Source organism: Ochlerotatus camptorhynchus, unplaced genomic scaffold (genome assembly GCF_037179485.1).
Source record: "Ochlerotatus camptorhynchus isolate MF236.1 unplaced genomic scaffold, CSIRO-AGI_Acam_v1.1 ptg000053l, whole genome shotgun sequence".
Taxonomy (NCBI): Eukaryota; Metazoa; Arthropoda; class Insecta; order Diptera; family Culicidae; genus Ochlerotatus; species Ochlerotatus camptorhynchus.
The window spans coordinates 72,886-88,792 of NW_027040543.1; the positions used below are offsets into that span (position 1 = coordinate 72,886).

The 15,907-nt window shown below is 35.9% G+C and overlaps 2 protein-coding genes across 2 annotated transcripts in view; both read right to left on the reverse strand.

Annotated features, from left to right (window-relative positions):
- Nucleotides 1–1,269: 1,269 nt before the first annotated feature.
- Nucleotides 1,270–2,363, reverse strand: LOC135717239 (chymotrypsin-2-like). Its single transcript, XM_065239224.1, has 3 exons — nt 2,201–2,363; nt 1,599–2,125; nt 1,270–1,541 (listed from the first exon to the last, which is right to left on the reverse strand). Exons 1-3 carry the CDS (start codon nt 2,256–2,258, stop codon nt 1,389–1,391), a joined length of 738 nt encoding a protein of 245 aa, XP_065095296.1. The 5' UTR covers nt 2,259–2,363; the 3' UTR covers nt 1,270–1,388.
- Nucleotides 2,364–13,395: 11,032 nt separating this feature from the next.
- Nucleotides 13,396–15,907, reverse strand: part of LOC135717238 (uncharacterized) — a 142,357-nt gene continuing 139,845 nt past the window's right edge. Inside the window, exons 4-5 of the mRNA XM_065239223.1 lie at nt 15,841–15,902; nt 13,396–15,769 (exon numbers count right to left, since the gene is read on the reverse strand). Coding sequence (XP_065095295.1) covers nt 15,516–15,769; nt 15,841–15,902 — 316 coding nt within the window. The 3' untranslated portion in view covers nt 13,396–15,515. The remainder of the gene's footprint in view (nt 15,770–15,840; nt 15,903–15,907) is intronic.

Here is a 15,907-nt window from a genome sequence, read left to right on the forward strand (position 1 = left end):
ACAAATATTTCGATAACTGGCTAATAGCAAAACAAGGCTGTTTACCTAAACCTGGGTAGAATAAAATCTAAAGAACTCTTATTGGTAAAATATCAAAAATAATATCATGGGCCTATACAAAAATCTACAGTACGGATTCAACGAGACTTGAATCCAGATTATTGCGTGACTGTCTCGTGTGCTGACCACTCAGCTATATCTTCTTATTGAAGGAGGGAAGAAAAATGACCAAAAGTTGATTTTCAAAACTTTCATAAATAACTCAATTTGTTATCAGTGAAGAACTAAGCGGCGCCGGTGGTGTAGTGGTAAGCGTGATTACCTCTCACCCCAGCAGGCCTAGGTTCAATCCCAGTCGGCGCCACCAGGATGTTCTGAGGCATAACATCTCTGATCACGGGGGAAGGGAAGTAAACCCGTTGGTCCCGGTTCATGAGTTGATGGGTCGATAAGTAGGGTCCAGGTGTGGGAGCTGCCTCCCTGGCGTTATAGCATACAATTTAACACTAACGTAATAATATATTGATAGTAAATTTTTTCTCTTGTTTTGTTATTCCCCTCTACCCGGAAAGCATTTCAACATAAGGTATAATACCATTATCATTAAGATATTCATATGTTATCGGTTAGTTATCGGTTCTTGCTCGGGTTAAGTTAAAATATAATCTGTTCTCCGCTGTTTGCTAGTTATCGTTGTTTCATGATTATGAGGATGATGATTTATTTTATTTTATTTTATTTATTATTATACTTCCATCAATAGGATTAGGAGCCTTCGAGTTACGATCAACATTCATGCCATAGACATTATGTTGCGATATAAGTTGTATATGAATTAAACAATCTTTGACAATCATTCGAAAATCTTATTATTTCTTATTATTTATACGCAGATGCCTCTAATGATCGTCACTTAGAAACAAAAAATAGTAGGTAAACTTATATTTTGGAATCATTAATAAACATTTCATGTATTGATAGTAATTATAACCCACTTTGTTATAATTCTGATATGATGCAAAACTTCGCACATGCCACTTTTCACTAATATATCAAAATACAACACACGTTGATATAAATATCAATCATTGATATAATTGTGTTATATTTTTGTTATGCCCTTCTGATCGGGTCTGTTAGCCAATACAACCTTTCAAAGCACTGTAGTAGAAAAAAAAAATCAGAAATTGGTTCCCTTAATTATATATAGTATAGTAATTCAAAGAGAAAATCGAAGAAGAGAATCACTTTAGCCCATATGAAAGCTAGTTTTGTTATGCTAGTGAGATTTGTAATGAGTTTATGATCAATAGGATTTATTTTTTGAAAATTTCATGATTTCAATCAGCACAAGTTATTATTTCGAACCATAAAGAAACATACAGCTACTATGGTGAAGCCATCGTTGTATCTATCCAGGTTTTGTACGTCGCTATACTGACAAACACGTCCGGGTATTTGCCACTGCACTGTACTCCATGATCGTAGATTCCCAATAGTTTTTTACTGTTATGTGCTACCAGTGGTCCACCTTGATCCTTCTGCATGAAAGAGATGTATTATTGAAATAAAAATTAAAAATTATAGACAGACAATACCGAACAAGCCGCTTGGCCCGGTTGAATATGCGCACAAAAGAAGCCATTCTGTAATCCTAATACACCTTGATACTTGGCCTTGCAATCGACTGCACTCAATGTTTTCTGGTATAGTGTTTGCAACTCATTCGATTTAGCAGATGAACCGTAGTTAAGCGATCCCCAACCGTAGAATTCGGTCGTATGTCCGGTTGTTACGGTAGCATCATTCAGCGGAATACTTTTAATACGAGTTTCCGTCACTGACCTTGGAAGTTTCAATAAGGCAATGTTGTTGATTCCAGATGTTCGGTTGTACTGTGCGTGAATTATTGAATTAGATACTTCAACGCGTTCCATGTTGGTCAGTAGCCGATCTGAGCCAACGAGGACCTTCAGATTCGTTCTACCATCAACGCATGATGCTGTCGTTAAAACCCAGTTACTGCCCACTAGGGCACCGCCACAGATATGCGTGGGATTTTGTACAGAAACCATAAACGGCGCCGCATCGGGAATCGACCTGTGACCTCCCACGATGCATTCCACTATAAAACAAATCCACCAGAGAAAAACCATCATTCACTCATTGCTAACAATCCGTAGAAAATAGCAAATCTCACCGCTTGATACTCTTAACACAACGCAAACCAGCAGAACTAGACAAAATTTTTCATCCATTTTTATAGCTGTTCTGGTGGAAATCTTTTCCCTGCTTCACCGCGACGATGTGAGAACAGAACCCGTCAAAATATTTGTAGAAACTGGATATTCCACGCTTCTGCAGAGCGTTTTATAAACAGCAGCACCCGCCATTAGTTTAAGCGGTAGTGAAATAATACTTTTTTCACAAACAGTGAATCGAGTATAACCAAACACTCGAAGATACTGATAAAATGTTAAGTGGCAATGATAGAAAGCTGTATATATATATATATATATACGGAAGCACTTAACTTTTATCAAGCTAAATGTTCATGCTACATCGATAAATAAAACAATTAACGTGATTTAATGATCCGATAAAGATAGAATACCATAGCAAGACGCTTTTGATCTTAGGACGTTATAACAAAATAATATCACGAAATCAACTTGTTTCAAGTGCTCAGGAGGATGAATGAATCAGCATGACATTTGAAACAAAATTGATACACAATTTGTTAGAATTAAAATTAAAAACAACATTTTAACAAAGTTTCTAAGAATTAGCAGCAAGAAAAATGATTTTTTTTTAGCTTTCCGTTTTGGGCTAATAGGGTTAATGTTCCAAATGTCGGCCTAAGTGTCCCCTAATATTGGGTCCATAATTTAATTTCGAAGGAAAGTATTTTTTGACAACATCGATTAATTAGAAATCAAACATATCCATTCGTATTGTCCAGATGACGCATTGTTATAAGAAAAATTGAAGAGCAGGAGATTTTTACCGACAGGATCAATCTTTAAAATCATAGACCAATACTAGAGCCATTTCTAGGTAGCCAGGCTACCTCGACCCCTTTACTCATAAAAATTTAACTCCGCTACTCGATATGCTCCCTAACTCGATGGTCTCTTCAATAGTTGTTTGCAATACAAAATAATTATTAGATTGGCAGTTTGCGAGACTTTGCGTTGATGCGATATGCACAAGGGTTTCCTTAAGAAATCGTTGGTTGACGGTAGCATGACTTAGCTGGTAAACAAATTGATGTTATCTTCTACGGTGATGACCCAGATTGCTCCTTAGCTGTTACGATTAGGTAAATAAAAAAACTCCAAAACCACCAAGCCCAAATCGTGCAGTTATGATCCACGACTCAGCTACAATAAATTGATTTCGTGCAATCCTGAACTGAAAATGTTACGATGTTACGATACGGTGATCAAGAATGCACAACTAGCATTATATAATTGAAATTGTCACTGCAAGACACTTCTGATCTACAAGCTTACCTAGATTTCAACTATGTAAGGACGATTGCACAAAAAAAAAGCGTGAATCAATGATATACGCCTTCATGAACGATATCAGAAACCATGAATGATCAGTTCAGTTGTGTACTTTGAATGTTGGCGAACTAAGTTTATGTTTATGCTACTTTATAATCAGAAAGAAAAGTTTGGCGAGTGCAATGATGAGGATGATGATGATGGTCCCATCTCTTATGAAATTGGGTTGTTAGCGGAATGCTTAAATAAAACAGCAAAAAAAGGTTATCTTCCATTTAATTTCACTTCATTCATTTTGGTATCCATGACAGTTTCCAACATAACGTAGGATAAAGAGACGATGGTAATAACAGTTAGTTAGTATTCCAACCACCAAGAAATAAAGATTGTTTTTTAAACTAAATAAAGTGGCGTGTGAAGTACAAATAGAAGTATAGCAGTTGCTGGTGAAATAAAGTGCCTACTCCGTCGATGTTTCCGTATCCATTTGATGGTGACTAGTGTCCGTGTGTGATCCCGTAATATCCCGCCGGCAACCACGATCCTGCCCTAACATGACCATAGTGGGCTAAATGCGCCCTCTTCTATCTCTGCTGCTAATTAATATGAGGCAAAAAGTTGCTGCCCTACGTTAAACTTTAAACGTACTATATGAATGAAAGCAAAAAACCTTTAGAAAAAAGTAATTTGAAATTGATAAAATTAAAAACTACAAGGGACAGCCCTCTGGGGTTGGAAGCAATGGTGACGTAGGACTACGTGGTCTTATATAATAAATCTTATTTGTTAACTGCAGCAGGAGCTTGTGTTTTGTGTAGGAAAAGGAATTTGAGCAGGGTTCTCTATATTTAAACTATTTAGTATGACGTGCTTGACATAGATGGACCACAGCGACTCACGAAGAGCTACTGATTCCGATCAATAGCGGTGCAGCTTCGTCCTCTTTCTATGGATGCTCATGTGGACTGCAGCTCACTGCTTACAGGCAGCCTTTCGTTGTGTACTGGAAAACAATGTTCAACGTCAAGAGCCGAAATCACTGCTGCTGCTGCAGCTGATGCCGACGACCGGACATTACTACACACTTGCGGGGAACCTTTCGTTGTGTTCTGTAGAGCACCACCACTCACCACGCGGTGATTGAATAAACACCGTTTAGTAAGCCCAGATGGAATTCAACTTTAAAATCTGTGTGATTTTAATTATAATTGCAACAGTTGCACATTCGTGTAATTTTCAATAGTGATATTTTGAAAAATGGTAAAGTAACATTTAACAGTTGCGTAGAAATATATCTGATCGATTGGTGATAAAATTATTGAAATTGGTCCAGGTGTAGCTGAGTTATTAACGTTCAAAATCTTTCATAATATTGTTACATGTTCCATTTTTGGTTTTCACAAAGTGTACCCCCATATAGAAATCACAGACGTAGTCCTACGTCAAAAACAATTCTGGCACAAAAACATGCAAAAATAGTAATTTCTTGAAACTGTTAGTTTCTCTGAATATTGTCAAAATTAAAGATTTGATTGATGCAAGGTGTTAGATACATTCTCCATATTTTGTTTTAGTAGGTCTATCGCATTTTTATTCGAAAAATAATAGCTATTTCCAACGTTACAATTTATTGCTCCAAGTGGCGTATAATGCTATCCTTGAATTGTAGTGTGGTTAGTATAGCCATCAGGCGTGAACCTTTGATATTCAATAGAGAGAGCAAAGATAGAGCCTAAATGTATGCTTACGGCGCATGAAATCAGTATGCAATTTTGCCCCTCTGTGTTTTGTAAACAGATTTTAAACAGAGACCTTCCTTAGCATGGGCATTTTACCCTCATCTCCCCTTTAAACTAATATAATTTATTTAAAAAAAACACACAGTGAATGGAGCACACGTGGTGACTGGGTACTTGACGGCATTGCAAAACCATTCATATCAATCAATAATTATTTGACTTACCTTCTGAGTAGACGGACATGTTCGGTAATTATGTTAGAACTCATATATCAAACCGGAAATCGAACACAGCTGCCTCCAGCATGGTCTTGCTGTATAGCCAACTGAGCTAAGGGAGTTTCCTGCTAATAAAACATTAATTTATTTCCTTTATTTAGGAGATTTTCAGCCGCAGGAAAAATATTAAAATAACATAAATTAGATGTTTTTACATAAAAAGTTTTGTAAAAGCGTCTACTTCTATGACAAAAATCTAGCAAAAGAGAAAGTTGCATTTTTCTTAGGATACAATTATGGCGTGTTTCATTTCATCTTTTCCCATACAGTGGGGTAAGTTGAAACACACAGATAAAAATTCTGAATTTTAATTGTGATGTAGACTTGTATTTCATTTCACGCAACCGAGCAACTTGCAAACAATGTTGTTTACAAATATGGGCTTCTGTATACAGTATTTGCTACATTGCATGAAATGTGTCAGAACTTTACATGACATATAATGTAAACGTATATGATATGTGACGTTCCATTTATGTGCATCATATTGAACAAAAATTTACACTACTTTTTCGAACTGTGCATATATTACAGCAGTTTTTCGATAAAAATAATCATTTATTTTCTCCTAAAGCAGCTCTTCATTTATGCTGAGCTCGATGGATCAAAGTATACGCAGCAACCATACAACCTCACGTTTTCACCAAGAGCGGCAGCAGATTTGATGAAGGCCTACCATGACGAACAGGAATTGCAGGATAAGCAAGTTTAGGTGTTAAATAGGGTTTGTGGGTAAACCATCAGTTCAGTCTTAGTCAGTTCAGTAGTGAGTGTTCATCTAATCTTATAGTCAATAAATTAACAGTGAGTACATGTAATAATTAAGAAATAAAATTGTTTTCTTTAAGATGTGATCCCTTTAAATTGATGTATGTATTACATAACCTTTCGTGGACTATTCAACCCATTGCAGGAATACATATTTCCCTCGAAATCACGGTAAAAAACATCCATGAAATCTCAATAAAGTGACAATAAAATGCAATACATTCTAATGTTGTCAATTGACCCTATTATAAATGTATGTTATTGGTCAAGTTATCACATTGTTCCCACAATAGCTTTGCAATACATTCTGTGTTATATAATCGTATAGAGCTTTTTAACAACCAGTTTTAGCTGAAGAATAGCTTATGACAACTTATTCAAATGGTATTGCCTTTTGCTGTTAAATACAAGTTTTTAGTTGGTTTTCAATAGGATACCTCAATTTACCTCTTCTTTTATAAAAAAAAACAAAAGTTTATATTGTCTTATACTATGCATTTTTTACGGACACTTACCGCTACTTCTTCTTTCAAATTTGAGTTGGTTGAATCAGCGCGGAGAATTGGCAAATCAAAGTTGGCGCTCGTGGAGAATAGAAGAACTATAAAAATGATGATGGTTTCAAAATTTTCCACGGGGAAGTATACGAGTGCAATCTTAAAATGCTTTTATTTTGCAAATGGAACATTTTATTTAAATCTGGTTGCTGCTACAGTGGTAGAAAAGCTCAAATCTATGTGTGCACCTAAAAATCTGAAAAGAAATTAATTTTTCTATATTATTTGTCTATTGAGTAGTCCTTAAGTTTTCTACTAACATAGCACCAACCAGATTTAAATAAAATGCTCCATTTGCAAAATAAAAGCATTTTAAGATTGCACTCGTATACCTCACGGTGTAAAATTTTGAAACCATCATCACTCTCATAGTTCTTCTATTCTCCACGAGTACCAACTTTGATTTGCCAATTATGATGAGCATATAGTGAGCATACATCACTGTGATGTATTGGTAAAGTAGAACACTAACGATAGTATTGCTACCTATCTTCAAATAGTGAAAGCTGATACATACACAATAAATTAACACATCATCGTCATCATCTACCCACCAGGCGCATTTAATGTGTGTGGGTTCTTATTTATGCTTATGGCAGACATGATTGTAGTAGCCCTGTACTCCTTTAATCTAGTAAGTCGATTACGACGGTAGTAAAATCATGTTTGTATATGGAATTGTATTACACCATAGTAGAGAAACCGCTGATCATTATGATTCTACGGTTTATTTTCCCAGATTTAGCTTACACTCAATTTTATAATAACAACTTCCTTCCTTCGGCTCAGAATTCCGCATCATGTTTTGATTGATTGGATCATAGACGCCCTCAGACATCAACACGTTAGCTAGCATTTTCTCATAAACTAGTAATTAATCAAATTACGGCGTGGTACATCTTCCCACTCTTAACATGTCTAGCTTCAGGAACTGTTCCCGCCACTTTCTTTTCGGCACCTCTTTTAAAGGTTTGTTTTAAATTTGATTCCTCGAAACGGATTATTCCGTTGGTTGATGCGCTACTGGTGTTTCCTTTTCCACTTAGCCCAGAGCAATGACGATGCACATTTTCACACCCTCTCTATACGGCAGCTGTCCGGCGCTTTCGCTATTTGGCAGATACCTTTTTGAAGTTGGTTATGATGAAAATGCTTACTAGCATCAGACCACGTTCCGAAAAGAAATTTTATACCAGATCTAAAACAGAAACCAATAACTTAGAATACAATAACCACCCTTTCCAGCCGATCAGATGTAATAATCTGTGGATGTTGCGTACATGACGCAAGTTCTCTGAAACCTGAATTTATTATTACTGAATACCTTATTTATAATTTCAATTCCGGTAAAAATGCTGTTCACGTTCCACGTTCTGGGTAGGGAAGTCAGATAATTTCTAAATGCTACGTATGTCTGTGTGCAGAATAATAAGCAGAGATTCAAATAAGACTAGACAGCTTTTTGATTAAAAGCTTATTACATTACATTATATCTCGTTTGATGACTTTTAGCCCATGTCAAAAACTGAAAACTACTCATGATGCGCCCGGAACATGTTCGGATGAGCCCAATGTGGTCCCAGGTTCCCAATTACTCAAATATGGAACTTGTTTCGAATTCTCATGTGATTTGAGATGTCGCATGATGCGTTTTGGCCCATGTCAGAAACTGTCCACGTACCCGAAACATGTCCAGATGTAACCAATCCTGGACAATCAATATGAGCACCATTGGTCTTGGTTTTGAGTTTCCATACACACAAACACAGAGAGACATTTTCCGACCGCGTGGAGCTAAGTCGATTGGTATATGACACTTGGTCCAGCGGGCTTCGGATCGAAAGTTGGTTTTCCAAGCAGTATGGGTAACCTTCTTTGTAAGAAGGTTAATAATGAGGGTTAAACACAAATTCCTTTCAATAGTATCAGGATTTATGTTTTAAGATTAATGGGATACGCCATATAAAGATATGTTGGCCTATGGATCCAAAGATTGGTCCAATCGATAAAAAATCTCCTGTTCTTCAATGTTTCTTAGGACAATACGTCATCTGGACAATGCAAACGGATACATTAGGAACACTTAGGCCAACATTAGGGACATTAACCCAAATATATATGTTGTTTTGTATGGTGTATCCCATTCGTTCGAAAACAGTGCAGAAAACTACGCAAGAAAGTAATTCCTTAAAATAGCTGGTATCTCTAAACACTATCAAAATTTATAATTTACATCTTTTATCTTTCAGCTAAATAGCTCGACTGGGATATTTATTAGAAAAAAAATAGTAGTTATTTTCAACGTTATTATTTGTTATCATATGTGGGGCTTAATGAACCCCCCGCGAATTGTTTTGGAAAAGCATAACCATCACGCGTGAACCTTTAAAATTCCATAATGGACAAACATAGATAACGCCTAAATGTATGCTTCATTGGTATAAAATAATTGCGCATTTTGCCCCGCAGCAATTCGAAAATAGTTTTTTGTTGAGTTTCTCATTATAAAAAAGTAGATTTCACTACATAAATTTCAATTTTATTTAACTGAAGTTCAAAAGCTTTCAATATCAGCATTCAAACAAACGGTCATAGAGTTCTAACGATTTTTGTAATTATCTTGAAAGTCGTATTTTTCATTAAACTAAGTGTCAATGAATCTTAGTTATTTGATTGATTGATTTATCTTTATTTAACATATGTAACATAAGTCCTGGGAAAACACTTAATGGACCATTATCTTCGATTTTTCGCAGTGTGCAGCGAAATCGTTGAATCAGGGTTTGGACGGTGTCTTTGACGATTTCTTTTAAATTTTGCTTGATTCGATCAACCAATTGTTGCTCAATTTGAGCTTCCCAGCCGTTGTCGTACACCGTAGCCTTGAGTACACCCGATTGGAAGATATATATTTTAGAGCACGATGACGTTTCCGATAGATTACGTTGTATTTTTTTTTTCAATCCGATGGATTGTCATGTTTGAAACATGAAATTTTCGTGCTAATTTGCGTGTTGATTGACCAAATTTGTTTTCAGCACTTGACAACATTTTTTGGTTGTTCTGGCACTCAATTTTGTTGGGCGACCGCATTTCTTTTTATTTTCCGGTTCTTTGCCATCACGACAATCCTTCAAAACACGATAAATAGTTGATTTTGATACTGGCTTGTCTTTGAACATGCTTAGAATTTCACTTGTACTGAGCCGTCCAAAAAGGTTGTCGACTTGTGCACATAAATCCAGCATGTACGACATTTTAAATGGAAACTACTGCGCAATTTGAGTTTGACAGTTCAGTAGTAGTATAGATAAGCGTGACAAGTGCATTGGTTGACATATGTGTGTTTGTTCATGCCGTCAAATAAACACCTGAAAGTATGCCCAGGACTTATGTTACATATGTTAGGAGGCTTTCAGCCTGAGGCTGGTTCGCCTCCATCTTAGTTATTTAATAAATTACGGTAAAGTGTTTCCAATATTGAGAAACCAATGGTTTTCCATGAAATTTGCAGTGATTTAAAAAAAAATGCATACATTTGGACGCAACTGTGCATTTTATGAAATCTTTTTAATTCTACAAAACATACAATTCGCACAGGAATTTGAGCAGCTGATTCGGATTCAGGAGACCGATATTAAAGAAGAACATTTGCTACCAATTTACTCTAAAGTCATAATTTTTCCTGAGGGGCAACTGTGCATTTAATTATTTTAGCAGTCGCGCTAGTGATAGATGTTTCTTGTCTTCTGCATAGCTGTTCAAATGGGAGAGACCCGTTCAATAGTGTACAGTTTAGCTGGGAATTGACTGACCAGATTGCGTCAAAGTACAAATAAAGTTCATTTATTGATAACTCAACCTCAAGACTAGGTCGAATTTTTCTGTCATCAGAAGTGAATCCAAACACATAAAGCAACCAACGATACAGACCAGTGCTGTAAATTATCAAAATCAATTGAACATTTTTGATGAAAATGAGAAAAGCAGCTACCAAAGAGACCCCCTTCCAATGGGTGATATCAATTTACTTAGTCATTTGACGAAAGCATGGATCATTCTCATTTGAGAAACGCTTGATATCATTCAATTGAGTGTAACCTACACACAAACGGAGCTCTGGTCGACATTCAGGCTAAACCGACCCGACACCAACCTGACTTCTACCAAACCCCAACCCGATGTTGACCAGACATAAACCCAAATTTGACTCGATATTGGATCGACATCGATTTTAAATGTGGCTTACATTGATCCGACATCGGGTCAACATGTCAATACAGGATGTCTTTTATACTCCCCTGTCGTATCTCAAATGATATTGAGTGACTCAATTAACAGTGACGATAAGGTTCGAGTGAGAAAAGGGCTCTACAAATGATGGGCATGAGAAAATTCGTTTTCACATAATCAATCGAATGATATGAAAATAAACAGCACTGATACAGACAAAACGCTTGCTACAACTACTACGACAAACTCTCTCTGCAACACACCTTGGTTGGAGTGGTAGAAGGATAATGATATATCGCATCTCTGCTTTGATGTATTTTTGACGTAGAACTACGTCTTTGTCGACTATACTGGGGTGCAAGTCAAAAAATATGTGTGGTGAAGGAGTGTTAGGTTTTGAACGCTTGTAACTTTGTCATTTATAGATGAAATTAAAATCCAAATACGCCAATCGATAGGATATTACGTTACAAACCTGTTGAAATAAATATTTTTCCAATTTTTCTGTAATTAAACTTTTGAAAATGTACAAATGATAATTTTATCACTGATTTCATGAAATAAGCCTTTTTCCCAAACACAGTCATCATAAACGAATACCACTTATTTGCACATCATTCTGCTTGAACCTGAAAAGATATAAATCAGCGCTGCTCTCATGCCACTGCTCATTAACGCTCATAGACACTAGTTACCAGTGTCTACACCAAAATATGTAACGGCTTGTTTAGGACCATACATTTGAACTTTCATAATTTATTACATTCCAGGAAAAATACTTGAACCAACATTGAACACTAACAAAAGCTCAAATATTGTTTTTATGTGTCCCACACATGAGTTGTTGCAACGTGATCAACAAATCAATATCTATGTTTCGGCCACATACTTAATATATATACATATAAAAACCATGCGTGACCACACATACTATTCATTTGCGTGTAAATTTCATGTGTACTTCTGAGTGGATTCTGTTTATGTGTGATCAAATGAAAATCATGTGGAATTTCACATGGATATTTGTCAAGAAAAATGTGTAAATTGTTTTGAGTCAACCATAACCGAAACATTGAAATACTTGAAAATTTTAAGATAAAGTATAATAGTCAAAAATGCATGAAAAACATCAATTTTGTGTGGTTCTACGTCATACTGCGGTCGTGTCTAGGACACAACCCTTTACTTTTTTTTTTATTAAACTTTTTTTTTGAGAGTTTAAGCCGTAGGGTAGTTCATTATTGCAATACACATCGTTGAGGACATAGCTTGATCGGAATCGCGAAAAGACAACAAAAATCTCATTAAAACACGTGTATCATCTTCAGCTTTACTTCGTGAAGCAACCTGTTGTCCAGCTTAACCGCTTTGCCCAAAACAGGAACTTTAAATCAGATTAAGAGCATCAGATAAATCATTATCAATGTTTTACAACCTAGCGACACCCAATGACTCTATTCATAATTAAACTGTGCACTGCAAGTATGGTCTTATCCAGATAAACAACGTTGCTATTTCTATTTGAGCACAATCTGAAGTTATCATTAGAAGAAATCTATTTAAACTATGGCACCACCTAGCGAGTCAATTCCTAACTAAACTGTTCATTACTAAACGTGTATGGACCTTTTGAAAAACTTGACTGAAGAAAGACAACTTGTCGCGATCTAAAGTTATCACTTGAATAACATTTTCGCACTCTGAAACGGTATACAAATTATGTAACGCAACAAATGTTGGATCCCCCCAATGAAACCATAAGTAACGCTCCCCTTAAAATTACGTTACGTAAATGATAGAACAATTCCACAAATGGTTTGGATGATACCCTGAACACGTAATTAAGCAAAATAACCATACAAATTTTATTAGGGTTGCCATATTATGTAGTTTATTATACGATTTAAACGAAAAGAGTAATAACAGGCCAAGAATCTGCGTGTCACGTCACCTGGAATGGGTAAAAACAGTAAATTGGAGATTATACCTACGCATCGGTTGTTAGACAATGTATCACATCAGACATGTACACAATAAAAGTTGATAGATTTTTTAAACAACAAAAGCAGATAGGACCTTCCTAAAAATGTAATCGAAATATCGGTGACCAAAATCACGTTGTGTGACGAGAGTCCGTCACACGACGTGACTTTGCTCACATCAAATGGCGAGCAGAATAGAGGGGCCGCATGTCTCATAATTTCCTGATACTTTCAGGTTTTTAATTTTTAACAAGATTTTAAAGATAGTGTAAGTAGGAACGGAATCATCGGATATCGGAAGAAAACTTCCACTTTCGTATGCGTAATTAATAATTAATGACCAACAAAACATGTTGATTAATTTTATTTAAAGCTCAAAATATACAAAATTGTATTTTCTTCTATACAAATCAATATATTACAAATCCAATTGGTTTGGTACGAAATATTGCATTGCCTTCAGTATCACCGGTGTCTGACAAACGGGAGAACCCTATTGATTTATAGAAGGAATGTAGCTTAATACAAACGGACTTGGATAAAACAATCGTAACAGAAGTAAATGTACATATAAATTAGCTACACAGATCAGGACTATCCTCGAGAATACTGTCAGTACGAGACACCGGGCAACGTGGAATTCGCATCAAATGTTGTACGCTCAATACATCACGCTCGCTCTCACGCTTCACAATCATTCGAAGCCCCTTTCGACTCATTGGAACCAGAACTTATCGGAAATAAGCAATTAAATAAAAGTATCTATCTACCTAACATTAAAATATCAGCCTAATTTAAGAAGAAACGATAAATACAAAGACGATGTTTCTGTCTTTCTTTGTATCCTGTTTCCGAAAACGTATTTACAATGGTTTTGTGAATACTTGTTTTTGCTTTTGACCGCACTTTCGATAGTTTATGAAGATGTATATAAATTAATTACTTCTGGTGATTTATCTGTGTTTGCTTCCCTTGCTCTACTTCTCTCGTCCTCCACTACTTTACGTTCAGTTATTTGTTGATTATTGCAGTATAAAATGTACAGGTAGTGTTTTTCATCGTTTGTAGTCTGTAGTTTCATCATTTTCATCTGAATTTGAAATAGGTTACGGAAATCAACCGATGCAGTATCATTTTCGTTTGCTACGGTCAGACTATCACATTTTTGTTTCACTTTGTTTTCCTATAATGAAAATACATTCTCGATTTTGCTCCAGATGATCATGCAACTGAAATACTTATAACAAGCAAATGAGATAAAGTAACTAGAATAAATATTTAAATAATTAACTCAATAATAACTAACTGAAATTAACGTAGGAAGGTTGTCCCAATAGGCAAAGTAGCACAGGGTTAATGCAATATAACCTGTTTTGGCATTTGTTTATAAACTATTCCATTGCTATGACTCTGTGATAGTCTGGCTTTTTATAAAAATAAAATTGCTTACCTTTTCAGAGATATTTTCTTTGCATATATTTGAGAATGATCTTTGCTAGTGTATTTGCTTTTATAAATGCATACTAAGTTGTCTTAGCTGTTAATACATTTTATATGGTTGCATGTTTGAGCTCCTGAGCACCGAGTCAGGAGGAAGCAGAAACAAGTGGAACGAGTGAAACACTTCGAAATGAGAAGATGGCACGTTACAGAAATGTTTAAAATTTTTTGCATCCTCTTAATTGGCAAGATCATTGATTTCTTCCTTCTTCCCATTCGAGAAATAGATTACCAAGCCTAGCTAAAACACAATCCATCCGTCTCAACTACTCATAAAAATAAAAAAATAAATGTGGCGTGTTTAAAAGATACAAATTTCAATCTACTATTTCAATAATTACAATTTAAATTATCACGAAATGGTTTTCTGATTTTGGCCAAAAATTAAGTAGATGAGGACGGTAGACTGATTTTGTCGTTTGTTAGATTTATGTTCAATTCGATGATTGAGAAATCATTTTGTTGAGCGGCACTCTTTTTTACTGCTACAACGCGTTATTCCATTTAAAACTTCCAGACATTTGTAAACTGTGTAAACTATCAACTGACAGTACTTTTTTGATTATTCCGTTCTTCGAATCACAAATGATCTATTCCTATAGGCACCTGTTGTTAATATCAGCAGTACATCGCACATGTATAAAAAGTAACTGTTGTGTCTATAAAAAAAACTACACTTTGCCGCATCACTCCACCCACAGCAGGCATCCATCTCGAAATTGCGTTTTGTGACGTTCAAGTAGTTTGTAAAATGTTGTTAGGATCATGGCAGTTTTGTGTTGTAATGGAACACCGTCCGTGTCAGGTTGGTGCCATTTTGGAGTTAACCTGACAATTAATTGGAGGTTCCTAGAGTGTCCTGCTTTCTATGAAGGCAATTTGTCTTTTCAATCTTGTATCTCCTGATGGCCAACATTTCTCAACTGAGGAAAGAGTCTTCATTAATCTATCGATTTAACGATTCACTCAGAGGTATCGTCCGCAGGTGATGGGAACCAAATGGCCGTTTAGGTAAGTCACTTCTCACTGTTCGAAGCACGCCATCCACCGTGTCAACACCTCCGTTGGCGCTTTCCAGTCTTTTCTTCTGCTGATGCTTATGCACGCATATGTAACAACAAACAATCGTTGCTAGGACCACAGCGACAATGGCACCACTTGCTATACTAGCAGTCTCCAACATCACTCGAGGCCGAGTTGCTATAATTAAAAGAAATGACACAATGTCAATTGAAGTGTGCAACTGTATATGACAACATATGTATTCTTACGTAAGTATGATCCATCTAGATCTTTGTATTCACACCTAGGACCCATATACCCATCTGCACACCTGAA

What these genes read in the sequence shown, in the direction of transcription:
- LOC135717239 (XM_065239224.1), bottom strand. Translation starts at nt 2,258, where the DNA reads ATGGATGAAAAATTTTGTCTAGTTCTGCTGGTTTGCGTTGTGTTAAGA. An exon ending in TGTGTTAAGAGTATCAAGCG is followed by an intron (nt 2,126 to 2,200) that starts GTGAGATTTGCT and finishes TTTGTTTTATAG; the next exon opens with TGGAATGCATCGTGGGAGGT. An exon ending in CGGGCCAAGCGGCTTGTTCG is followed by an intron (nt 1,542 to 1,598) that starts GTATTGTCTGTC and finishes TCTTTCATGCAG; the next exon opens with AAGGATCAAGGTGGACCACT.